Source organism: Periophthalmus magnuspinnatus, chromosome 11 (assembly GCF_009829125.3).
Source record: "Periophthalmus magnuspinnatus isolate fPerMag1 chromosome 11, fPerMag1.2.pri, whole genome shotgun sequence".
Lineage (NCBI taxonomy): Eukaryota > Metazoa > Chordata > Actinopteri > Gobiiformes > Gobiidae > Periophthalmus > Periophthalmus magnuspinnatus.
The window spans coordinates 14,930,756-14,957,651 of NC_047136.2; the positions used below are offsets into that span (position 1 = coordinate 14,930,756).

At 38.6% G+C, this 26,896-nt stretch overlaps 1 protein-coding gene across 2 annotated transcripts in view; it reads left to right on the forward strand.

Moving 5' to 3' along the window:
* LOC117378747 (POU domain, class 2, transcription factor 2) overlaps window positions 1–25,024 on the forward strand; it is an 83,383-nt gene extending 58,359 nt beyond the window's left edge. The window contains exons 2-15 of one of the 2 annotated variants that reach the window (XM_033975410.2): window positions 10,169–10,231; window positions 11,310–11,338; window positions 12,678–12,725; window positions 14,294–14,431; window positions 15,349–15,615; window positions 16,327–16,533; window positions 19,145–19,405; window positions 19,803–19,944; window positions 20,071–20,219; window positions 20,631–20,825; window positions 21,097–21,145; window positions 22,267–22,393; window positions 22,930–23,003; window positions 24,545–25,024. In XM_033975410.2, the coding sequence (XP_033831301.1) occupies window positions 10,169–10,231; window positions 11,310–11,338; window positions 12,678–12,725; window positions 14,294–14,431; window positions 15,349–15,615; window positions 16,327–16,533; window positions 19,145–19,405; window positions 19,803–19,944; window positions 20,071–20,219; window positions 20,631–20,825; window positions 21,097–21,145; window positions 22,267–22,393; window positions 22,930–23,003; window positions 24,545–24,936 (2,141 nt within the window). In that variant the 3' untranslated portion in view covers window positions 24,937–25,024. The remainder of the gene's footprint in view (window positions 1–10,168; window positions 10,232–11,309; window positions 11,339–12,677; window positions 12,726–14,293; window positions 14,432–15,348; window positions 15,616–16,326; window positions 16,534–19,144; window positions 19,406–19,802; window positions 19,945–20,070; window positions 20,220–20,630; window positions 20,826–21,096; window positions 21,146–22,266; window positions 22,394–22,929; window positions 23,004–24,544) is intronic. The other variant, XM_055225156.1, reaches the window with a different exon arrangement.
* Window positions 25,025–26,896: the final 1,872 nt, after the last annotated feature.

The window sequence follows — 26,896 nt, forward strand, 5'->3', positions numbered from 1 at the left end:
CTCCTCCCTCCATGCCCTGACCTTGTGTCTGTAGTTGTTGCATTTCTCTTTCCTCTCCTCCTGCCTTCATCCCATGGCCCTGAGTCTGTACCTATGGTTGTAGTGTCTCTCTTCTCTCCTCCTCTCCTCTCTCCTCTCCTCTTCTCCCTCCTCTCCTCCCTCCATCCATATGTCTGTGCCTGTGGTTGTGTTGTCTCTCTCTCTCCTCCCTCCTCCTCTGCCTCGTCTCCTCCTCCTCGTCTTCTCCCTTCATCCCCCGGCCCCGTGTCTGTGGTCTCTCCCTCTCCTCCTCCTCCTCCATCCCTCTGTCTATGTCTGTGGTTGTGGTGTGCGCTCCATGGGGAGGGCAGTAATAACGGAGAAGGGGAAAGAGAGCGAGAGGGTGCTGCGATTATTGTCTTGTCGGGAGTCAGAGCTATCGATCGCTTCAGAAATATGTGGAGCGAGAAAGAGGTACAGTATCGCTTTAATAAACACTCAAGAGACGCATCTGGGAAAAAAAAATAAAGCTAAAGCAGTGTGCACGTCCTGGTTGGGCACAGGTGGGAGACATATTAAAAATGAATAATATTGTAATTATGGGTTTGGAGATATGTAAAATTTGGATCTGAATCAAAATGATTTTTAAAGCTGTAAAAAAAAAAGTTGTTTTTTGTTTTGTTTTGTTTTTTTTTTGTGTTTTTTTTGAGCTTTTAAACATACCATATTGTCCCCTAATCAAAAAAACATGCCACAAATTATATTTTCATTTGTACAAAGCTGTTTTGCTCTGAACACTCAAAAATCACTCAATCAATTTTCCATGGATTATTACGTCATACATTTCCATAAACCATAATTGCAATTGTTCTGATCATTTCTGGTTATACACTCAACTATTAACAGAGCAGTCATGTTGATGGCTTCTTTTTTTTTTTTTAATGTTCATTCCCACAGCTGACTGCAGAGGGGGCTTCAATGCCTAAATTTCACATGAAAACTGGAGGTGTAGTTTTTATAGTGTATTTTCCAAATGTATTATTTTAAGTTGGTAAATGTGAAACACTAAAAGCTAATTAAAGCCACCAGCCAGTTAAAGTAGGGATATTATTTAGGAGTTTTTCTCTCAAACAGAAACGCTCTGCTCCACCTTGTGATGTCATGTGGTAAGACAGGAAGTACTGCTATTTGTTTTTAAACTCCATACACATCATTTGGAAATTTCAGCATTCAGAATTGCCAATCCCTGCTAAACAAATGATAAAAGGTAGGAAAACTACCTACTACTACTACTACATGGTGGAACAGAATATTTTGAGCTTTGGAAATTTAGACAGACTAATAATGCAGAATTACCTAAATATGTGTGAATGAAATAAAAAACAACTCCAGGTATGTTTTTGGGGAGGTAGCAGAATTATAACATAGTTAAAGCACCCAAAAATCAATTTTGTATAATATAGGCCCTTTAATAATATCATCCTCAGAACAAACAAACCAGAAATAATAAGGTCAGTATTGCCCATCCTTACATTCACGTAATCCCTAACTCTCTCTCACACAGCATGCACGAATCAAGCGCACCCACAAACAGGGTCCAAACACAGAATGGGCTCTATAGACTCACCTGAGATGATCAGAGGAGAATCTACATGACACTTCAGTGGGACGCCTCCATCAAAGAAACAAGTGCACCTTTTACACTGGAGTTTATCAAAGACTGGAGTGATGCATACTGTGCCTTAAGTCATTCTACTACTACAGAGGAACAGATGTGGTGTTCATGTTTGTTTTTCCATTATTATTTATATATTTATGGTGAGGATAAGAGCTTATAGAGAGATTAGAGATCAAAATATTGCTTTTTGCTAGGGCCGAATGATATATCACAATCAAAATGAAATCGCTGCTGCAATTATTCATTTAATAGAATGACCCCGCGAAGAACAAAATATCCTTGTCGTTTAGACCGATACAAACATGTTCTGAAATGCCTGGGATTCTTGGATTAGTTTATCAGTTTATATTTGAGTGTTCTCTCAAATAGTAACACTCCTGGAGTTGTTTACACTGTGCACTCTGATGAGAATCCTATTGCAAAAAATCTGAAAAATCACAAATTGTTTTTTTCTTTCCAATATTGTGCTCCCCTGTACTTATTAAAAAAAGAAAAAAAAAGATCTGTCTTCGGGTAGATATGTGAGTATGTGAGTGGACTTTGACTGGACTGTAACTTGTTTTGTAGGCTGAACAATATAAAAGTTAATAAGAAGTTAAGATTCTGCGTTGGTCTAAAAAAAATATTATTGCGGTCCCTTTGTTGCACCAATCCAGCTTTTTCAGATCTTTTTATATCCTTAAAACAGTTACTTATACAAGAGATCCAACTGTGTTATGCAACTGTTATTTATCCTTTAGATCACTTAAGAACAGCTTTGTATGAATAAAAGTTCAAATGTTATGAGACGTTCTAGGCCAAGGTCAACCTGTAAATGTCTTATTGCATCCAATTAAAGGTCCAACCTGGAAAATTTTCCTGGCTCCGCACCGATAATCGATTCTAGTGTTGGTATTAGTGCATCCCTAATATCTGGACCTTCCTACACCTTTTATAGCAACCACAATGCCGAAATGACCAAATAGCTTATTGTCATATCAGTAGTAGTATGTATGCAACACTATTTCTATACATTTCTATACAACTAGAGCCATGTTAAAAGTTAATTTAGTTGAATGAATGGCAACAATTGAATATTACAGGGCAATTCTGTGTATCTTAACACCATCATCAATATGTTACCTCACCATTCATCTCTACATTGATCCAGCACTGACCCATATAGGCCACAGTGTTAACCTATAGTCCAGCCTCAATCTATGGCCCTTATACAAACATGGCCAACATGACATGCTTATTCTTAATCATTAACGCCCTCAGCCTTCCTCTCCCTCTTTCACCCACACACAAACATAAATACACACACAACATACACACACATATGATCCTTAGACATGTGCTCGGGAACACGCGTGATCTCTCTGTTTCCATGACGACGGCCCATGTCCCGCCACCACTGCTGACCACAGCCACACGACGAGGGGATTTAACAAGGAAATCAGGACTTCAGGTCATAAATATTAGTGAAGGAGTCAGGTAGTGGTAGTGTATTTGAATGAGGTTTGCATCGAGTATGGTCCCATGCTATTCAACATAATAACATGTAGATGATAAATTATAATAATTTTTATAGCTGGCTAAAATATATGAAAATTAACTAAAATTCTTTATTATTATTATTATTATTATTATTGTCATTTTTTTAAGTATACATAAATATCTTAATTGCAGGAAACACTTTATCTAATTTAACTGTTGAACACTTGGTATTTTAAGTTTTTGTAATCCACCAATTCAGCTGAATGATGGATTTTATTCTTTAAGCAGTTTCTGTTTTTTGGTAAACTGATAAACTTTCTGAATATACACAAAATCTTATATTCATACTGTAGTACAACAACTTTATTAAAAGTCCTATATTATGCAAAATGGGCTCTTTTGAGCTGTCAGCTATGTTAGAATGTTGTTAACTCCTTAAAAATATATCTGGAGTTGTGTTTTGTTTCATTCACACATGTTCAAGTTAACAGGCACCTTTTACCTTTAGTTCAATAGAGATTGGAAACTCCAGAGCTGAAATTACCCCAAATGATTCTAGTGAAGGTGTATGAAGTTTAAAAACACAGTGGAGTGTTTTCCATATTGCCAAATGACATCACAGTGTGAAACAGTGTTTTTTCTGCTTGGGAGAAGAATTCAACATAAATGATGGGGATGAGCAAAACAACATTATAACATAGATCAGAAAACAGCGTAATATGGGCTTTTTAAATTAGATTGCCAGTGTGCTTTCACAATAGACCTAAGTATTTTTTTCAAACTAGCAAAACCTAGCATGAAGACAGACCATTTTATGATTGTTGTCACGTATGAAATTAGCCACACTTTGCTGTGTAGAATCTCAGGGTAGTATGTTTTCGAACCAGCTATCATGAGGTCAGTATAGTGAGAATGACTATAGCCAAAGGTAGCAAATTAATATGAACTAATTTGCCCAAATGTTCTGTATCTTTGACCCAGTTGTTTTAAAAATTTGTGTAAACTAAACTTTTATGTGTCTGTAACAACTTTTAACAACCAAAAATACACAAAAAGCACAAAAGGTGAGGATGACAAGATGCATTTAAAAGAAACGCTGAATGTGCAGAAGTGTGAATTAGGCTAAAGTTTAGGTGAAGGTTACAGACAGGTTCAAGTTGCAACAGAAAAATAAGCGCTGTCCGAATTAATGAGCCAAGAAACCAGACAAAAGGAGGTGTGGGAGAGGGTTAAAAGTGCATAAAACAGTTGTTATGCTGAAAAGTTGCCTAAATCCAAGTCCGCTCTACCAAGGAAAAAAAGTGGTTTCAATGGACAAAGAATACAGCCAGACTGTTTTGAGGTGCGTACATTAAAGGGCCTCTTCCTGATTTTAAAATAAAATTTGACTTGCCTCAGTATATAAGATCAGCTCAAATTTTTATGGTCTGCAAACCAATAAGTAAGGCTAGTTAGGTGATAGTATCCTGGTACTTGTTAATAGCACAGTGATGGAAACATTCTGCACTAGTGTTTGAAAGTTCTCATGGCAGTGAATAATTAGGATGCTAGCAATGTAATGTAAAAATGGGGTGAGCTACAGTGGCTTTTACAGAAAGCAGTGTTCAATCTAAAATATTGCAATAGTTGAACAATTATATATGTTAAGTGGTTGTGAGTTTGATCTTTAGGCCAGCTGAGTACACTTATGTGGACTTTAATGTACATTTTTGTTAAAAGTAGACTATCCCTGTTTAATATTGAGTTGAAGTTCAGGTTAGAATTAATTGTTAGAATTTGCCTTATCTGTTACACAGGTGCAGTTTTTGTCAGTTGTTCCTGCCTTAAGCCTTAAGATTAACATGGTGTGTGTATAAAACAAATCCCTAACAACACATGATAAGATACAATATTTGTGAAATTTCTGGATAATTCTTGCAAAAAAAGTGAATCACCCTTACAAAGAATTTGACCTCTGCCCAATGTTGAATATTACAATAGCTTAAAATACCATTATGTAGGTTAAGAGGTTCTGACCCCTGCCCTCCAACTGAAATCTTCCAGTAATTATAAGCTTTACCTACTGCTCCTAATGGATAATTTATGAATGAAAGAGTGTTTCATAGTATCTTGGACTGTTGACTGCAAAATATTGCAGAGTTTAAACCAGAAATGCAGCATTACCATACAGTCTTATAAATCTTATTCCTTATGGCATAGCATTGTACCCATGTTCTATTGTCTTTTCACATTACACTTCCTGACATTTAAATAGTATTTTTGTGTATGTATCTGCCCCCTTAAACATATATCTGACATGTTTATTATCAGTCAAATCTTCAGTGTGAATGTAAACAAACCCAACTGTCTTTTGGAGGCACAATTTGGAGTCTATATGGATGTAAACATCTTATTTAGACCTCATTAAACTAGCTGTCTGTGTCTTGTGCAGGTGTGACTATAGACCATTATAATGAATCTACTGTCCAGCTCTTCTCTCTCTCTCTCTCTCTCTCTCTCGCTCTCTCTCTTCTCTCTCTCTCACTCTGTTTTTTCTCTCTCTCGCTCTCTCTCTTCTCTCTCTCTCACTCTGTTTTTTCTCTCTCTCTTTTTCTCTACTTTCCTCTTTCTCTTCTCTCAAATCGGATGTTGAATTTAAAAACAAGCTCAAAAATACACGGTGCATAACTAGACCTTTGTCAAACCTGTTCAGCTCGAAAAGTGGCATTTTGCTTTTGAAAGAAAGACAGAAATCAAAGACTGAATGGGGAAAACGTAGCTTGAAATTCAACGTTTTTTGGTCGTTATTTGAAAATGAGGAGTCGGTTTTGTTTGTTAGCGGGATCTGGGAGAAGTGTTGTCATCTTTCTTATCTAGCTGTTCACTGATAATAATACAATACAATACAATGCAATATGTGGGATAATGATGCTGGTGACACAAAATTGTATAGGAAACTGACAGGAGGGATACAGTGGAAATCAATGGGTTTTCAAAGGAGACGTAGAGTACTGGACAGTGTTGTTAGATGGTTTGGAGATGAGAGGAGTAAGGACTTTCTGGAGGTTGTTGATTTTTTTTTATCCATATTTAGGAAAAATGTATTGAGCTCTGCCACCTTTCAGTTTTAAAATAATTGTACAAATTTTGGCTTCAGAAAAATTTGTTCTTCAAGTTCTTATATTACACTAAATGGATTCTTGTGAGCTTTAAGCCATGTTATAATGTTGTTACCTCCTCAGAAATATACCTGGAATTGAGTTTTGTTACATTCACATGTTTGATTAACCCTGGTTTATTCGTGTGTCTACATCGCCAAAGCTAAAAATACTCTGTTCCACCTTGTGATATCATGTAGTAGTTTTCAAGTTAACGTTACCTTTTACCTGTACTTAGTAGATACATCCAACATGATTCCAGTGAAGGCGTATGGAGTTTAAAAACACAGTGGAGCACTTCCTGGTGGAAGGTGGAACTGACTGTTTTCTGTTTGAGAGAAGAACTCAGCCTAAATATGCAGGCTTGTGTTTTAAACATGTTAAAGAAATGCAACTCCAGGTATGTGATGAGAAAACAACTTTATTACAGAGATCAGAAAATAGTGTAGTTTTGTATTGCCTCTATAAATGTGATTTTATTCCATGACATTATAAAGCATTTTGTTTATTATTATTATTTGTTACTTCAATTTTAAGTTGTTTAACCTGAAATATAGTGCTATATTATTGTTTTCATTGCAATATGTCTTTAAATCCAAAGTCAGTAATTACTCAGCTGTGTACTTTTGAGTGATATGCTGTAGTACCTAAAATCACAATGCATAAATTTATACACACACACACACACATATGGATATATATATATATATATATATATATATATATATATATATATATATATATATATATATATATATATATATATATATATATATATATATATATATATATATATAGTTCTTTGTCCATAATTAGTCTTGGGCCCTTTCTAAACCGCCCTTCTCTTTACATAACTGCCCTGTGCATTAATGTGACAGCAGGGGGCAGGTGGGAGCGTTTGGGCCCGTACCATGTGCCTGACCTTTCACCTCCACACGCCAAAATACCCCCCTCACTCCACTCACCCCTCCCATACCTAACAACACCCCTCTCTCCCATCTCCTAACCATCCCGTCCAGCTACATTCATAAACCCACGCGCCGTCTGTCAAGAGCCTCTGACAGGCGTGACCAAGGCGGGGCATCTGGGGCAAGTTTAGGAGTGCCTCAAGCCATTCTACTGCACCCCTCCCTCCTTTTGCCCCTCCCTAATTTTTAACTCCCAAAAAGAAGCCACAAAAAGAAAGATACATCATCACATCATCTGCCCCGTGGTCCTCTGTCCAGGCGTACTCCATCTTGCTATTACCCCGGATAGGAGTAGCATGCAGAGGGGAGGGGGGCATTGGGGCGAGTTTGGTCAAATTGCCCCAAGACTGAGTAGGGTAGAAACTGAGCATATGTTTTGTTCAATGCCGTTGATTTATTGTATTGTAAAAAAGTTCAAATTGTAACTTAAACATGGTATTAATTGTAAGGATATTTAGACTAGAATAGAATGTTTTTTACACCAGATGCTCTGCCTTTTGCACATCCCTATCCCTATGTGCTTTACTGGCTCATAGTTCAGCAATATTTTTGCTATGATTGATAATTACATCAACTACATTTCAGTTTTTAAATGTGGGTATGTTTGAGGATTTTTGGATTTGTATTTTAAAGCTATGTATTGAGAGATTGTAGTCCTACTTGAAAAGGGAAAAAATATTGGTCTACATGGTGCATTTGATTTGCTTGCATGTTTGGGCTGGAGATTTTTGAGGGGGGTGGAGTTAAAACCCCGTTGGCCAGAGGGGTTAGGGGCAGTAGAGTCAGGAGGAGGGGAGATAAAATGATTGTCCTTTCATATGCTGAGGAGGAGATCAGAGACTTGGGCTTACAGCAGCTGTATGCAGAAGATGCGTAGAGATAGGAATTATTTTTTTCCTGTTATGCTTTTGAGTTGGACAAAATGCCATATTCATATATAACTTTTTTTTTTGTTTGATTAGCTGAATCATTGCAAACTGTATTACACATTTTGCTATTTTTTAAAGCTACCAAAATAATGTAAAATGCTTCTGTCTTTGGTGTGTTTGTGTCTCAAATTCAACTCAATGATACTAGAAAAATGTTATCTGTGTAATCCCTCAGTCGTCCAGGTATGAGCTATAGCAAAAGAAAAGTAAAATCTATCAACTGGATAAAGCGTTGTAGGAGTGAACAACATTTTGTCCAGTTGACAGATTTTATTTTTTTCTTATGCTACTAGAAAATGTTATTATTATGTAGAATTTGTGGCATTTAAGTCAGTTACACGAAAGACATATGTTAAACAAAACTTAATGAACAGTTTAGAGAAAAGCTGCCATGAATGCAGAAAAATCAAGTTAGTCTTAGACAGCTCAATTCAGATCCGTGTCCTTAATATTTCAGCGCTGACACCGCGCTGGTTCTCAGCTGTTTTACTGACAGCTGCTGCCACCCCCTGGAGGATACATGTAACAGCAGAACCTCATGTTTCCAAATGTCATTCGACTGAGCACGTTTCTTAGTGGGAGATTGCTATTTGTATATTTTATATATTTTCAAGGTCAGTTTGATTTGATACTTTTGTAACATTACAGAATAATATTTGTAGTAAAGTTGGTGGTGGGTTGATTAAATGTGCACTATGAAACTTTACTGGTGCAGTGTCTGCTACCTGCTTGTGTATTATTGGTTTGCCTAGAAGGTTTCACAGAATGCCATGAAATGTGTCTATCTCTAAGAGACAAGCAGATGGCATCGCCCGGCCAAGTTACAGGTTACATCTGTGGAGAGAAGACCCAATAAGAATGCATGTTTTTAATGGTATTTTTTGCAGTAAAAAGTAACTTTAATTAAATAAATGCAAGAAATAAATGCCATACTGTTAAACATTTCAGGCAAAGAAACAACACCTTCATGGAGACAAGCGGGTGTTGGATCTCCACCAGTGCACCTTTTTGTCGTTACTTATAACTTAGAATAATTTCAGTTATTACTAAAACTTAAATATAAATTGAAAAATCTACTTTTCACTGTACTATGTGCAAGTTCTGTCTAGATTTAGACCCATTTGAACCACTGCTCTAAACAGAACAGTAAAAAATCTAAAGTTTTGCTTTTTGCGATTGTTTTTTGTTCTGAGTAATGTGGGCTGCTCAGGTAAGCACTTCCAGTCTGCAGTTGAGTCCGGACCAATTACCTCCTGAGTCCCAGAAGTGAGCCATAACTGTGCAGCTAATGTGGAAAAGGGGTCCCAGAATCCCTCTGCCACATCCCAGGACCCCCAGGTTTACATCTAAAGAGGGGCAAAGGACCAGGGCCAAAGCTGTGTCGGCCATTTTGATTTGGGAGTTAGTGTTCGTGGGTCTGGTGCAAAGTTGTCATGCAAAATAAGATGTAGTTTCATGCTTCTACATAGCAAAACATTTTAGAGAGCAAAATAACACATTAGTAAGTGGTTAACTGGCATTTTGTAATTTACCTAAAGTGTGAATTTAAACTGACCCATTCATAGTTAAGGAATGGCAATCTGTCTTGCAGACTGCCTTACAATTCCACCAATGTTTCTGGTCAAGAGGAATTCATCTTTTAAATTTATGAAATGTGATATTATTGCAATACATAATCAATAGTCATTCTGTTTGTTCTGTGTGGTTTGTTTAGTGTATTTAAACAAACAACTTAGCCTGTGTAATACTTTCTTTATTCTTCTATCTGCACCGTTGCTGCAGTGATGATGTATTATTTTATTGTAGTATTGATACAACAGAAAACCTTCACACATCTACTGCAAAACTTAAGGCAAGCGGCAAACGTTGCAACTTTGTAAATAAATCACTGGTGCTGCAAGAAAGACAGTGTGTGAGAGACTTCCTCTTTCTTATTGTAGTATTGATATAAGTGGTATTTCTCTGTGTATTCTGACAAGTGTTCCTTATGTCCTACAGATATCAGGATGTCCAAAACAGAGGAGGAGAAGCCTGGGGCGGACTATCCAGGAGACAGCTCAGGTACTTCTCTTATATCATTGGCCAAATACCCTTAATCTTACTATTTTGTACTTGTAATTGTCACTACACCTCCTTGTCCAAGCCTGAGCTTGTCAGATCTCAGAAGCAGGGCCTTCTTAGTATTTGAATGGTAGGCCATTCACAATTCCAGATGCCACACTGGGGTGCCAGTGGCAAAAACTTTTGTTGTGTCCTTAGCCAAGACAATTCACCCACATTGCCTACTAAAATTATGTGTGACTGTTGTGGTGGTGGTCTGAGGGGCCGATGGCACAGATTGGCAGCCTTACATTCATCACTTTACCCCAGGGCAGCTGTGGCTACAGAAGAAGCTTACCACCACTGAGCTGAGTGAATGAAAAAGTAAAGCGACTTTGAGTATCTGGAAAAAGTGTTATACAAGACAAATGTTGTATTTAGTTAGTTTGTTTTTATAATTACATTCATTGTAATGTAAAGTTTAATTTAGCTTCATACAATTTACTTTATATGCCCCAGTGGCTGTTAACATGCACATACAAATCTGATGTGAATAGAAAAAAATGAAAAAAAAAACAAGAACAGAAAATGTCATTGCACTTTGTTTTCCATATACAACAGTTACTCTCAAAGTGCATTGATTAGGCCACACATGTCACAGATGTTTTTAATGATCAGATGTAAACCAAAAATCTGGTTTAATTATTGGGGTGATTTTTCTATTTGTCTGATTTTAATTGGCCATGTAGATCATACATATCCACTATCATAGAAAAATACCATTTGAGTAGGGTTTAAAAAGTAGTTTGATTGCCACAACCAAATGTAGTAACAGTATGCATGCGATGTATGTTGAGCGTACAGTATTTCCTGTGCTAAGCCCTAGAGGCTTTTACAGTAGCGTGTGTAACTTCTTGTAAAATCAATACATGTCAATATTTCACTCTGTTTCTCTCTCTCTGTCTCTCTCTCTCTCTCTCTCTCTTTCTCTCTCTCTCATTCTCTTTCATTTTCTCCCTCTCTCTTTCTCACTCTCTCTCTTTCCCTCTTCCTCCCTATCTCTCTTTCTCTTCACTGATCAAATCTTCACCTGTTTCAGACTCAGACAGAAACAGCCCGGACGACCAGGTGGGTTTGACTCAATCATTTTAATTTTACAAAAGCGTCAGAGCCGCACCAGCATAAGAGGGACATGTACAAATGACCTAAATCAGTCTGATTCAGTTCTGGTTCCTGGTTGTGTTGTTTTGATATTGATAATTGTATAGATGGAACCCTTGTAAAGAGAGGAAGCATATTATTAATAGTCTAATAGACAAAGCCAATAATATTTTTTTAAATCTGGCGCAAGAAAATAAAAATCATACTGAATGGTTTTACATATTAAACTATTTAGGCAAAGCAGCAACATTTCATTAAGAGTGCACTACGTAACTTTTCTGGTCAATGGTCTACTACTTGCATGTCTACATGGAGATATTATTGCTTTGCCTGTAATGTGGAGATGGGTATATTTAATGCCATAATGTAGAAATTTCCAGGTAAATCGATATAATTTACATACATTTAAGTAGGTGTCACTCTTATTTAGAATCACTGTTGGAATCGAACAGGATATTGATTGTTTCTAAAATAGATTACCTACATACACAATGTCCTAATATTTTAGCTTGGTGTATTCATGAATTTAGTTGTTATATTGCAAATTAACACTTATTTCTGTCATGCGTAACATTTTTAAATAATTTATGCTGCGTTTTCTGAATCAGAGTTATTTACACTAGAACACCCATCCATCTCAGAATTCCTACTCCTAAACATTTCAGAACCCGCAAACTGGTTCTGAGTTAGAAAATCCAACACTGCTACGCCGTGTATATTGGTATTTTGATATCCGGCAGTTAAAATATTGGTAGTTAATTGTGTTTGTTTCCCTTTAGTTACTCCCTCCTGTGAAGCCTCTGGCCTCTGCAGTCATAAATGTGCTATTATGCTCCATTATGCTAATGTTGCTAACGTCTACACAGATCTCAACAAAAGCACAAATTCACTCTAGAACATTGATTTGAAAGTAACAAATGTAATAACAGAGTCCAGGTTAATAAATTAACTTAAACTGAGCAGGATTTGGGCAGATTTGAGCACTTTTATTGTTTTTATTGCTTCTTTTAAGTCATTACTGTACATAAACTGTAATGTACTGCTCATTGTTTTTCCAACTTGACCACTAGAACACAAAAACTCAGAGAAAACGTTAGTCCAAGGTCCAAGTTCCGACCTCCGAGCATAAATGGAAAGAAAAGGCCTTATGGTATTCTTTTCTTTGGAGCCTATATGTTTTGATGTGTTGATTTCTGACTGGCTGATTGTCGTTGTTGCAGTGACATGTGTCTTGTTGATGTTTTGACACAAATGACAGTCTGGGATGTGATTGTATGTTTCTGACAGAGTCTTTGTCCAAATACAGGTCCAGCCCATGAAAATCAGCGTTTCTCCCACTGCAGCTGCTGGCAAGGTGAGTGCTGTTAATGTCACTATGTGTTATTACAAATGTGTCATATGTAATTACAATGTTGAACTAAACAGTGATAGTAACATTTATTGACAACATAACAGAAACATATAGATATTGTCTCTTGAATTAAGGCAATAATAGAATAGAAATTAAACTTGCCAGCCCTGTAGTTCAGAATTGTATGTTACAGAAATATTCTTCTCCAGCCTCAATACAGTAACATTAGAGAGATGTATAAATTCTAGTGTAGTGCCTTCAGATTGACAATGGATCATATATATGTAAAAGAGTACATTTAGTTTTGTTTCCCCACAAAGAAATTGTTTCAAATGTAATTTATATACATTTTAGGATCAGATAGTGTTGTGATGGGTGTCCACCTAGCTTTTCTTTACAATTTAGAAAGCTGTTCCAAATCTATGCACTTGCCTAAAAATACATGCATTGAATACTAGCGATGAGCAAAACAGTTTATGAGAGTGAGGAACTTGATACATAGGTACTTTCTCTTTTCAGTTTGAATGTCAAGTATCTCAGCTTTAATCAAAATAAAAGTATAAATTGAAGAGCCTGAAAAATGAATGCACTGGGTAATTTAATAAGTTACTTCTATGTTAAATAAGGGAAAGTATGTTATCCATTAAAAACATTGGTGTGTGCATAGACCAAAATATTCAGCTAGTCTATTGTTGAACTGTAAATGTGAAAATAAAGGGAGTGAATGGGAAGACAGTGATGGACAGGCTGCTGCAGCAGTGACTGATGGGTAATGACAGTGGGCGCCAGGTAACGATATAGAGAGGTCAAAGGTCAACAGAGCTGAAACGTTTCTGACACTTTCAAAACCAACAGGACTGACTGTTCTTTATAAGCAGACATCTGGGAAAATCAACTTTAAATTCAGTGAAAGAGGGGCTATGGTCTGCTACCACTAGAGCCTATTTAAAGCAGTGAATATACTGTGTAAAACTGCACTGTGTGTTAAAGGCATTATGTTAAAACTTCTCTATGTAGCTTTTCTGGAGGGTATGCAGCCTACTTGTATCAGGGAGATGATATTGCTTTGCACAGAATGTTACACAGTATGGCATTATCTTGAATTTATTCAATTACTATTTTTTCTCAAAAATGCCTTGAATCACATGCAAAGCATTGTTACAGGGTCACCTCTCCACAGGTCTGACCTATAACTGGTGCTACCGGCTTTTTTCTTGGAGATAGAGAAGTTTAATACCATGAATTCCCGGTAAAGCCATATAATCTCCACGGAGACAAGCAGGTTGTGTACTCTCATCCAGAAAAGGCACATAGTGCAGCTTTAAGGAAACTGCCGAATACTGCACAATTTTACTGTTCATTAGATAGATATTATTTATTACTCTGCCACTTTGCTAACAACCTTACAGCATGGCAGAGTGCTTAGTCTGACCCAAAAAGCTATAGGTCTAAAATTGCTGGTACAATCCCAAAGCTATCCCTGACCCTCAGTAAGGGCAAGTGTTTAAGATTTTTGATCTAATTAATTAATTTTTGTATACTATAATACTGATGTGACCTTTCTTTTCCAGGTGCGGGCTGATGAGAGCTCAGAGCCGCGTAGCACAGTGGCCCCAGCCCCTCCTCCCCCTCAGCCTCCACCACAGCAGCAGACCGCCCAGCACCACCACACCACACAGCTCATGCTCGCTGGGAGTCAACTGGCCGGGGTATGTCATATTCACATACATTTCATCTTTACTGGCCACTAGAGGGGGATGATGCAAGTCCTGCTGTTTTACATGTGTAGTTTAAGCAATTATACCAACAAATGTAATCTTTGGAAAGCCAATTAGAGTCACTATTGCAAGGTTTCAACATTATTTAATACAGATGGGGGAAGCTACAATATATATTGTTAAAATGCAGATTTTTTTGGTAATACAGTGAATTATAGGGTTTAGTCTAGACCTAGTCATCATTGACCCCTGGAAATCTGGCTCTTGTCACAGTCTAAAATATGAAAACCACTTCTATTTCTAGCTTTGTTTTTGTTCCTTGTTCATCAAACGAGACCGCATGTGTTCAACCACAAATAGTGTGAGATATGTTAATAATGTAGTAATAATGTGTGTAATAGTAATAATCTAGCATAATATGAAATTACCAGTGTGTATGTCTCTTTGACTGCCAGTCACCGTTAACGCTATCTTAGCCTACCCTCACTTCTTGCCTCAACTTTCCCCATACACTTTCTGTCACAATTCTAAACAATGATCCATGCTTATAACCCTGTTAGCTTTAAATGACTGCAATCTTTTTTTAACAAGAGATGTGCTGTTGCTAAAAAAAAAAGAGGAAATTGTAAATATGTTCATTGTTTTCAGCTGATGGGCCAAAATTTGTGAAAATTGTGGCAAAATTTAAAAAAGCAAAAACAAAGCTAGAACAAGCTGTGAAGTTGCCAGACCACAGAGGACGGTTTCTATAGCTTGAAACCCATGAATAGCTATGCCATCTAGGACTCCTGCAGAATGGTCCGGGTCTCATAGAACCATAGTTACATTTTATTAACTTTGTTTAATACTATTCATATAGAATGTGAAGGTGTGATCAGTTCACGTGGATGTTTTGTCTCTCTCTTCAGCTGGCGGCTCTGCTTCCAGCTCAGCAGCAGCTCCTCCTGCAGCAGGCTCAAGCTCAGCTCCTTGCCGCCGCAGTCCAACAGTCCAACGCCGCACATGCCGCTCAAGCCGCACACGCTCAGGCTCAGGCTGCACACGCCCAGGCACAGGCTCAGGCACAGGCTCAGGCCCAAGCCTCTCAGCAGCAGCAGAGCATTAAACAAGAACCGCTCCAAGCTCCACCTCCTCCTCAGCTTGCCCTGTCTCAGCCAATCCAGCTCACAGCACAGGTAACTCAAAACATGCACTCCTCCAGCTAAGGTCCTGATCAAGGCTAGCTCAAGATCTGCCCAAAACTTCTGATGAGGTGCATCAACGGCACTGAAAGATGGGTCAAATGCTGAGGTCTGATTTCCCTTCATAAAGGCTAATCTCAATCATAACCTTTAAAATGTTATTCTCAAATTCTCTTCATCTGTTTACATTATATTTACTTGTGGATTAAAACTGACCAACATTTGTGGCTCATGATTTATCCCCCATATTTTCACTTTAGCCCACCACTGCCCCTCACATATTTTTGTTCTCTGCGTTTGACCCATTTCTTGAAGTACTACCATAGCTCTAACAGAAATGTTACAGTTTATAATAAGTAAACTTTAATTAGCCTTAATAAAGCATGAAGAAAGATTTAATTCATAATAAACAAAGTTTACTAATAGTTTATTCAGGTATAGTAACTATTAAGTACTTAGCTAAGGGATTAGGGTTAGTAGTTACAAAGCCTGAATCATTCTTAATAAACTATTTGTTCATTATGAATTAATTAATAATTAATCTTCATGCTTTATTAAGGCTAATTACGGTGTAGTTATAATACAGTGTAACAAAAACACCCACAAATGCTTAAGATGATGTTAGAAAGAACTTGATTATAACTCATAACTTAGTTTGGACAAACCCCCATTGTATTAGTTTGGTTGACTTTTTTGTATTTGCAGGACATCCAGCAGTTGTTGCAGTTGCAGCAGTTGGTGTTGATGCCTGGACACCCTCTTCAGTCCACGGCTCAGTTCCTCCTCTCTCAACCTCCACAGCCCCAGCAGACCCAACAGTCTTTGCTCTCCTCCCCAAACCTGATCCAACTACCTCAGCAGAGCCCGGGAGCTTTGCTCACCACCCCTCCACGCCTCGGACTACCACCACAGGTCAGAAACTATACTTATCAATGATCAGCTTTGGCCTTTTTAATGGAGAGGTCTACAGCCAATCTTCTGTCAGTTCAGACTTTGGAGGAGGAAATATTACTTTTTTAAAATAGTAATTATTAAACGCATGTCCCGCTTTTGTACAGAAAAATAATATTGAGCGTCACTTGTATTGGATTTCAATAAGAAAATATGAGGGAAATAACAATAAAATAAATAATTCATATTTCCTGCACTATGTTATAGAATATTTTTTTTACTCTGATATATTTTATTAATAAATGCATACTGATGAAAAATCTCTATTAATAATAGGGAATATCTCTTTTGGGAGCCATTAAGCTGGTTGTAATGTGCCGACAAATTGCTTGTTTTCAGATGACATCACAACATGCTATAGACCAATTATATTTAAACAGATGAGGGCAGCTGAAATGAAGATTATTGAATTGCAGACCTATGTTGTAATACAGTGAGTTCTTGGGTCTAGTCACTCATATGATCAGATTCAACATTTGTGAATTTACCATTTGGATATTTCAGGTCAAAGTACAATATAATCAATAGAAAAACCAGTCTCTTGCTCCCTTCTGAGAGTATGACATCATCACATTTTAAAATCTGAAAACCACAAATATGACCACTGTCCAATATTGATGATAATGTTATAAGTAATATACAGCTCTATGTCTTCTATAACCACTGGCATTTTTCTTTAAGAGACTTAGAGTCCCTATATTTGAACAAAAGTGTATGACTTATACTCGCGATGCTTCCACAATCTTGAGTTATGCTTGGCTTTGAATAACAACATTGTCCAACTCTGCATACATTGTTTAGCATGAAAGGCAAAGATGTGAAACTAACCCTATGCATTAAACATAAGGCCAGTGTTAAACCATGGGAGGCTGAAGAAGTCATGTAGAGCAGCCTGCTTTGTGTTGCATATCAAAACACACATTTAACCCTTTTCCGCTCTGGGACAACCAACTAATTGAACCAATATTATGCACAATATAGTTTCTGGCATATTTACATTTGTTGTCTGAGGATAAGCAGCATATGTGGAACGGGGGCAGAGGCAGCGTTGTATTTGACATGACTTCATCGCTTGGTAATAAAAAATCTATAATGGTCACAGACATGTGAGAATGCATTCACGACATGGGTTACTTTGTTTTGCTTTGGTGAAAAATGAATTATTAAGATTCATAGCCTGTCCTAGATTCAAGAAGATGCATCTGTTGTGTCTATATGGAAATTACCTGCTTTGGATAATACTGTGTCCCTATAGATATATAAAGCATAACATTGTGAACGGTGACAGGTGAAAAGAATACAACTGATTTTATTTGGTCTGGTATCTATGGCATATACTAGGCAGTAAGTTAATATGTTAGCCTATTTACTAGCTACCAGTGGTGCTAAAGAATTATCTGAAATATAAATGATTGGACATATAGGGCCAATTTAGGCAGGTGCATATAATGTTATGGTTTATTTCACTATGAAATTCTACAGGCAGCGGTTCACAAGCTACTCACACCAAGTATACCTGACACTAATATTTAGCTTTCTGAGTACCGTTAAATCCAACCAGGACTAAACCAGATCTGAAAAAGGACTAAACAATGACTTGACTTTCTTTCTCGCATTTATTCAATTACATATGTTTTATTCTGAAGAACATAAGTTTTACTGTGAGTGGGCTCGCCTCATCTCAGATCTGACCTGTAACTTTCCCAGGTGGCATCACTTATCTATCTCCATGAAGACAAATGCAGAAAGAGACTCAGTCATTTCAATCTAATTGCAAACTTGTAAAAGTCACTCTGGAGTATAAGTCCCACTTGCCAAAAAAATGTATAATAATGAAGAAAAAATATATATCGCAATCGCACTGGAGTATAAGTGGGGGGATTTATTTTGCAAAATCCGAGACCAAGACAAGACATTTTATCTTTAAAGGCAAGTTATAATAAGATGAAAATAGAGAGCAAAGGCTGAATAGTGGTACACATTAACATATTTATATTTATTCAGCTACATGAGGCATAGACAGAGAACTGAATATGTGTATGGTATGTTAACATAAGATATCAACAGTTCAGATAACTAAAGCATAATAAACAAGCTTACTCTCAATCTCACTCCATATCACTAAATCTATTGAATTCTTCATCCGCGGTGTCGCTTCTGAGCAACTCCACCAATTCTGGAGGTTGATGAAGCTCCCTCTTCTGCATAGCTGTCAGCCTCAGCGGGATATGATTTTCTATTCAGGGCAGCACACGGTTGTCAGTATGACAATAAGGAAGTCAGTGTGACAATAACAAGATGTGAAATTATATATTTTAATTATTTCACATATAAGTTGCATCTAAGTATAAGTCGCACTACGTATTTTTCGGACTATAATGAAAATACGGGGTGCGGCTTATACTCAAATATACTTTTTGTGGTAAGTGGTTTGTGGTAATTACTGTATTGTTTACGTTCAGTGTGTCTGAGTTATATAAAATTAAATTAAAAAGTAGTACTACTGTAGTAGTACAGTATGCAGTTCAGTCCTTTGTTTTGCTCACTGCACATTTCTCATTCTCACTCTCAGAGGGAGAAAAGCAGTGACGTGGTTGTCCCCAGCGGCAGCAGCTCCATGGTGGGCCCCAGTAGTAGCACCGTAGGGGTGGTCTCCTCCGGACCCTCTCCAGGCTCCACCTCCTCCATGCCCCCCACCTCTCTGCCCTCCTCCTCCCTGCCCTCGGGCCTCGGCGCGGGGGCACACATGAGTGAGGAGCCCAGTGACTTGGAGGAGCTGGAGCAGTTTGCCCGCACCTTCAAACAGCGACGCATCAAACTGGGATTCACACAGGTAAAATACTGATGCTGTAATATAGTTCTAGATAGCACTTTACCTGGCACCCAAAATTGCTTCGCACTTTAGTGCATTATTTGTTCCTTTCTCAGTCACTTTTTTCTATTCATGGGTGCCATTTTGAGTACTTTCAACATTCAAAATATATATATTGTTATGATTTTTTTTGTTTCGCAGCCACTCTGAGACAGACTGACTTAAATGTGGCTGCCAATTGGTACATTCATACACAGACATATTGGATGACACAATGTTATTATGAAACCATATAGTAAATGTATTATTTGAAATATCTAAGTCCACCTCAATTTATATATTTTTGACAACTGACAAAAATGTTAACGTCCATTCTTTTTGCAGATTTGTGTAATAGCATAATTTTTTTTGTCTGCAGGGAGATGTGGGTGTGGCTATGGGCAAACTGTATGGTAACGACTTCAGCCAGACCACCATCTCTCGGTTTGAAGCCCTGAACCTGAGCTTTAAAAACATGTGCAAACTCAAGCCTCTGCTGGAGAAGTGGCTCAGTGACGCAGGTGAGAGAAGTAACACTCAAACCCCAAAATCCCTGTATATGGAACAATAGATATTCCTTAATATGCACTGTCCCTATAAAATAAATAAATAATAAGATAATAATATATGCCTACTCCCTCTAATAGAAACCATGGCAGTGGACAGCATGCTGCCCAGCCCCTCCTCCCTCTCCTCTCCTCTTTTGGGCATGGAGGGTCTCCCAGGGCGACGTCGGAAAAAACGCACCAGCATCGAGACCAATGTCAGAGTCGTCCTGGAACGCAACTTCAGCACGGTAAGTTTTAAAATTATTATTTTTTATTTTCTTTTTTTTCATCTGCAGTTAGATCTTATTTTAAATATTATAAAAGATTTTTTTTTTCCTCACTTAAATCTCACATGGCCAAATCTCCTTGTCAAAGCCTGATCTCTAAGCAGGCTAAGCAGGCTTGGGCCTTGTTAGTATTTGGATGGAAATGGAAATACTTGGTGCTACAATACCAGTACTAGGCTGTGTGTTCAACAGTTCTAAACACGTCACTCCTGGAACTATTTGTTTATTTATCAAGAGTCCCATTGCCTTCTTACCTCTTGGTTTCAAGCAGTTCCAAGTTAATATAACATTTTTCCATATCCATTTGTACAATATCATTGCAACAAACAAATTCTAAATATATTTTTGCATCAATCCTTATTTCCCGTGTAGAACCAGAAGCCTACCTCTGAGGAGATCCTAATGATGGCTGAGCAGCTGAACATGGAGAAGGAGGTGATCCGCGTGTGGTTTTGTAACAGACGACAGAAAGAAAAACGCATCAACCCCTCTACCAGCACCACTCCTCCTCTGCCCCAGAGCTCCCCCGGGCTGACGCACAAGGGCCCAGGCTACAGCCCACACATGGTACGGCCACTCACTAACTCATTTTCTCACTACTGGGCCATGTCTAGCTTTGTGACAGTTCACTGCAAAATGTTTCTTGAGTAACCCAGAATATATCAGGTCTAAATATCCCACTATACAATTGATGTCACAACCTTAGACAGAACCTTTGTAGGTTTATTTTAAGTTGCATGTTTTCTATAATAACTCAATTGTTGGTGTTTTCTGCTCTGACATGTTTTACAGTTCTGTTGTTGACGTGCTTGTCTCTTTTTGTTTCTGTCTTTTCCAGATTTCCAGTCCGGGTTTGTCCCAGGTCGCCACCAGCCTCAGCACAACAGGTGAGCCATAATTACTGTGTGCCCGCGCCCCTGTGCTGTCAATAAATTATTAAAGGTGAGAGAAGAGTTTGAGTTTTTGGATCCAGAGGTCAGATAGTGGAAGATTAAACCTGCCCTGACATTATTTGGAGAAAGTTGATATTGTCGAAAATGTCTCAACCCTTTCACTTTTGATGAACCGACCTGGAAACTATGATTTGGTGGAGAAAGAGAGAGAGAGAGAGAAAAAAAATCTTTGAGAAAAATAGAAAAACAATGACGCGCTGTTGACACCAAAATGGAGGCTCACATCCCATCTTGAGTTATTTACCGTAGCGACAGGATGTTGTGATTTATAGAGCCGTGATCCGCTGCTCCCAGACGTGACAGATGAGATGACATGTAACAAACACCTGGAAATGTGTTGGCTGATTGAGTCCAACACTTAAAGCCCGCTCAGTCCAGTCCAGATCCACTGTGTTAATGAAAGGATCATGCCCAAATACTACAGGCCAATGGATCTTTACTTTTATTTATTAAAGAAGTCCCTAATGCATCATTTTTATAGTTAGAAGTACATTTTTATTACAAAAATTTTAGTTTACAAAAAGTAGATTAAATGTCATGCATAATATAAATGTACAGTGCATGGTATTTCATTTAATGCCCCACTTTGTAACTTTTTTGCCAAAATATAGACAAAAATAAAACCATTCTTTTTCTTTTTTGAGGTGTATATTGCACTGAAAAACATAAAAAATATGCATCTTTAATTTAGGCAGGCTTGCATTTACGCAAACCTGACTTGCCTGGAGGAGGGCCTCCTTCTGCTTGTTTCCATGGCAATGATGTTCCTTTGGCTACAATATTCCATAGTATGGCATAAAAATTAGTCTTCAGAAGTTACACTTTATGCTTTAAAACTTTTCCAAAACCCTAAACATACAGTCTTCTGCACATCAGAGTTACTTTCATTCACCTTTTTTGTCTCCTTTATGTCATTTCTCATTTAGAAATATTTCAATTATTGTTTATTCCACTTTAAGACCTGGTTTTACTCTAGCTAGGACCTCCAACTGCCCCTCCTCCATTTGTTAAACAGTTTAAGATGGTATTCTCTAAATATTGTACTCTTATCTCAGCCTCCAGCTCCTCGCCCTCTGCGTCTTGCCCCATGACTCCTGCAGGCCCCGCCTCCTCTTCTGTGACTCCGCCTCCTCACAGCACAGCCAGCCCCACCGGCCTCAGCGCGCACAGGCTCAGCTCCGGGTGAGTGTCTTATTTCTTATTAATTTAAGACGATAATAGTTCATACATCATTGTCTTTGTTGGAATTACAAACTACAGAAAAATAATTTTAATAGGTCACATAACAGTCCTAAAAGCAATTCAAATCTTATTTTATTTTTGTATTGTCCAAAAATCACAACAGCAGTCACCTCACAAGGCTTACTAAAATTGTTGATTTAACCAACAGAATGTTAGAGATGGGTTTCCTTGAGTTTAAAATGATTCAACCTATGCAAATCTGTTCATTAGTTAGTTGTGCGCATCCTAAATTGTGACCCTTATATAATCCAGTTTGTGAGGAGATAAAACTGACTGAAAAAATATAGAGATTTTTGACATTTAGAGAAACTTCTGTCAATGTTTTGGGTATATTTAGACAATATAGCCAATGTACATAGTTGAAAAGTTATATTTCGTAAATAGACAACTTAGTCCCTAACCTTCCTGCCTTGTTTCCCTGCATGTGTGCCTGTGTGTATGTATTGTGTGTGTATTTGGGCACATCCACATTTTAGGAACACTATGATGGGAGTAAGCACAGGGATGAACCAGGCCCTCATGGGCAGTAACCCCCTGGCCACCATGCAAGGTGTGTGTGTGCATGACTTTAACAGACGCCCACGATCCCCTCTGGCCCACCTGGTCTTCACCGATGTCCATTTATCAAAAGACCATCCACCATTCCACCCATCCCATCCATTCTGTGCAAAATTGAATGCCTTCTTTGCAAAGCTCCAGTAGCCAACAGCAAAGCCCTCCTCCTCACCACAAACTTTTGAATCGCTTATTTTGCTGAAAGATTCAATTTTATTCTCATACAATGGTTTGCTATTATCACAAGCTGACAACAGACCCTTATGGCAAAGCTTAGGAGCTCCAAGTCCGCTTATAGTAAACACACCAAGACACTCAATCCCCCCATATCAAGAGCTGACGGCTAAATAACTAGTTTCAAGTCCAGAAATTCGCCTTTTGAAAGAGGAAACTCACCGTCAAATCAATTAAGCATCACAAATATGTTTTTCGTCTAAGCTTTGGATCGGTTTGTATGGGATCTCCCTATACACGCTCCCTTCCCCTCTTCTTTCCTGTCTGCCTCCTCGGGACATGGCCATATGATACACTGTGGTCCTAGCAGCAGCTTATAACAGTTTGAGACCAAGTGTTGATGTGAAAAGGGTTTATTTTGATTCCCTTTGGGGCTCACATGTTTGCACTGAAAGCATCAAAAGGCTTTATCCATTTTTACAGAGAGTGCTGACAGCTCATGTCTAAACTCTGCACTCACATTTCAGCCACAGAATACATCTGTAGTCATAGTCGCATGGTTGTTGTTGGAAACTGCTTTTTTGGATACATTTCTGAAATCTAATAACATGAAAAATCAGCATCTTCTGAGTTCACTGCTAATGTTGATAAACCACAAAGTAATGTTATTTTTAAGTTATCCTGTATACAGTTTTCATCATGGTTAGATGTTTACTTTTATTTTTATTTTTTATTTATAGTCTTAGTGAAATAAAAATCCACATCTTAATTAGCCTTAATAAAGCAAAGCATTCATAATTTACAAGTAGTTAATTAAGAATAATTCAGCCTTAGTAACTACTTAATTAAAGGGTTAAAGGGTATTAATTAAGTAGTTCTTCATCATCTATTTGTTTGTTATAAATTACATCTTTTCATGCTGTATTAAAGCTAATTACTTGTAGTTATAAAGTTTTACCAAAATCTCTTTCTTTCCAGTATCTTCTGGCCAAGAGGCAGTCATTTGATCAGCTCCACAGCCTAACTACATTATAAAGCTTAATGCCGTACAGGAGTTGCATATAATTCAAGCAATTAAATTAGTTTTTAGGCTGGCATAATCCTAATTTCATGGAACACGGGGCTGTTTCATTTAGTCTTGGGAAGGGTAAAATGTACTGTTTACTGTTAGGCAGGAGCACTGACCACCTTGCAACAAAGTCATTTTAATATATAATCATTAGAAAAATCAACAAACCATCACTTCAGTTTCCTGTGTAAATCGTGTTGTGAGCATGTCTTTGTAAATGCCCATCCCCATCCTCACCCGCTCACTACATTCAGCTCTCCTTACTGATATAACTCCTGTGTTCCCTGTCCCAGCTCTGGCAGCCAGCGGGGGTCAGCTGCCCCTGTCCAGCCTGGAAGGGGGTCCCGGGCACATGCTCCTGGGTGGTCCTGGTGGCACCCCAGTGTCATCCTCCATGCGCCCCTCCCTCTTCCTTAACCGCCCCTCTCTGTTGCCCATGATGCCCGGCTCTGGCTCCGCAATGGGCATGGTCAGTGCGGGTGCGATGGGCAGTGGTTTGGGAGGAGGAGGAGGAGGAGGGGGTCCCCGGTCATCATACCCACAACCCTCCGCCTCTGTGTCCGGCCCATCTGACCTCATGAGCCCCACGTCCTGTCCCGAGGAGTCCCCCTGCTCCAGTCCGGGCTCCTTCTGCTCCTTCAGTGAAGCCTCCCCCCCACCGCTCGGAGGGACTATGGCCGACTGACCCAAAGTATCCCATCGGATCGGGACATGGGAGGAGGAAGAGGAGGAAGAGGAGGAGTTCGACAAGCTTTATTGATTTAAATGTACAACCTCGCCTTTCAACCAAAGCCATCTTTCTGTCTCAGCCATCTCTCACTGGTCTCTGCCCGCGCTGCTCCCCGCTCAAGTCTCCCGAAGCCAAAAATATACTCGGACGAGGGAGGGGGGCAACCGGGCGGGACAGGATGGTGTGGACAGAGAGAACTGCCGATGGGGGGGTCGACTGAAACCAAATAATGAACTGGAGAGGAGGCACTGAGGGCTGTGAGGCCGCTCTGTGCTTTTGATAAGATTTGAATACGAGGGCAGGGACAAGACGTGAAAGACGCCAAAAAAAAGACTTGTGACCTGAGCGTGAAGGAGGAGGGTCGACTCATGACACACACAAGAAGAAACGAAATCTCCAGATACCAAAAACTGAAACCAAAAATATCAAAACCAACAAACGGAGGGAAAAGCTTTAGTTGAAAAGACTTTTACATGTGATCTGTCCAGGATCGATCCAGCGCTCACACTTCACCATCTCTTTACATCCCCTTTTAGTTTGAACAAATCATCTATTTTTGTATTATTTTATATGAAACATTTTGACGATGCCAAATGCAAGTTTAATAGACCCCAGGTACCATCTACCTCCTCAACAGTGAACCAAAGTCAAGTGCTACGCCTAAAGTTTGTCAAAGCTTTAAAATATACAAGTAGTTTACCAGGAATGAAGGTATTAAAATAATGGACCAATGGCTCCACAGCATTACTTTAGCATGTTTATTGTAATTGTAAACGTATTGTAAAGAGTTTTTTAGTCGCATTACAAAGTCTTGCATTCATGTGGCATTCACTTTTGTTATTTTACACCAAATTTTTAAAGCATTAGTCCTTTTTATATTCAATATATCAATTCAGTACAAAAGAGTAAACCAATCTTGGCAACTAGAGAGTTTGACTTGAGGCACTAATTGTAGAAAACCTTTGATAAAAATTCTGAAATGTTAAAATTTTAAACCATTTGTTTTCATATATTCCCGTACTTAAAAAAAACATGAAATAATCCGTACTCCTCTGAGCGTAGGCCAAATGCAGTGGAGTCCTTTGTCCTCTCCCAAAAGGGTTTCTGTGGCCCGGGGATCCTTGGTCCATTGTTTTACCCTCGCCTATGTATTTTTCATTGCCTTATTTGCCTTCTTTTATTTATACGCCACCATAGACCCATCTCATGTCATCTCACAACAGCAGTCACTCTGAGAAAACCAAAGCAGCACCTCTAGCAGCGCTGTCTGCATACGCCCGCGAGACTAGTCCAGACCTTTGTCCAGACTTCACTCCACACATGCATAAGACAGACCCCAAATACCCCTGCCCTCCGCCTCAGCTGCCCCTCTCCTGTGTCTCCAAAGATTACATCAAAAGGGCCAGAAGAAGAGAGAGAGGTGTCGTCCGGAGGTGCTCAAAACTGCAGGGGGAAAGACAAAAACGCAAGAAGAGGAGAGGTGTGGAGGCTCGACAAACCAAAAAGAAACCCAAAAACCAAAAGCTACTACTACTGCTACTAGTGTGAGTGACTGATCGAATACCAAATACACGCGGAGCAGCAGGCGACCGGGAGCACCCAAGAAACACGGCCATTTTGAAGTCTGTTCTGATTGACTGTGATTATTGTTGTTTTGTTTTTGACAGATTCAAATTGGCCCAAAAGCTTTCCTGGGATCGCTCTGTCGGCTCCGCGCTTTTCCTGGATGGATAAAATATGGAATAACCTCAAGAAACTGTCTCTAAAAATATATATATATTTTTGTTTTTGCTTTACCATAGTGTGTCTGTTAATGCTGTATGGGGTGGTATCATTGCTTTCTACTTTTTATGCGCTAGGGAGGGCATTTTGGGAGGGGAGGGGTGGGGTAAAAGTTGTTAAGAGGTTGTGGGTT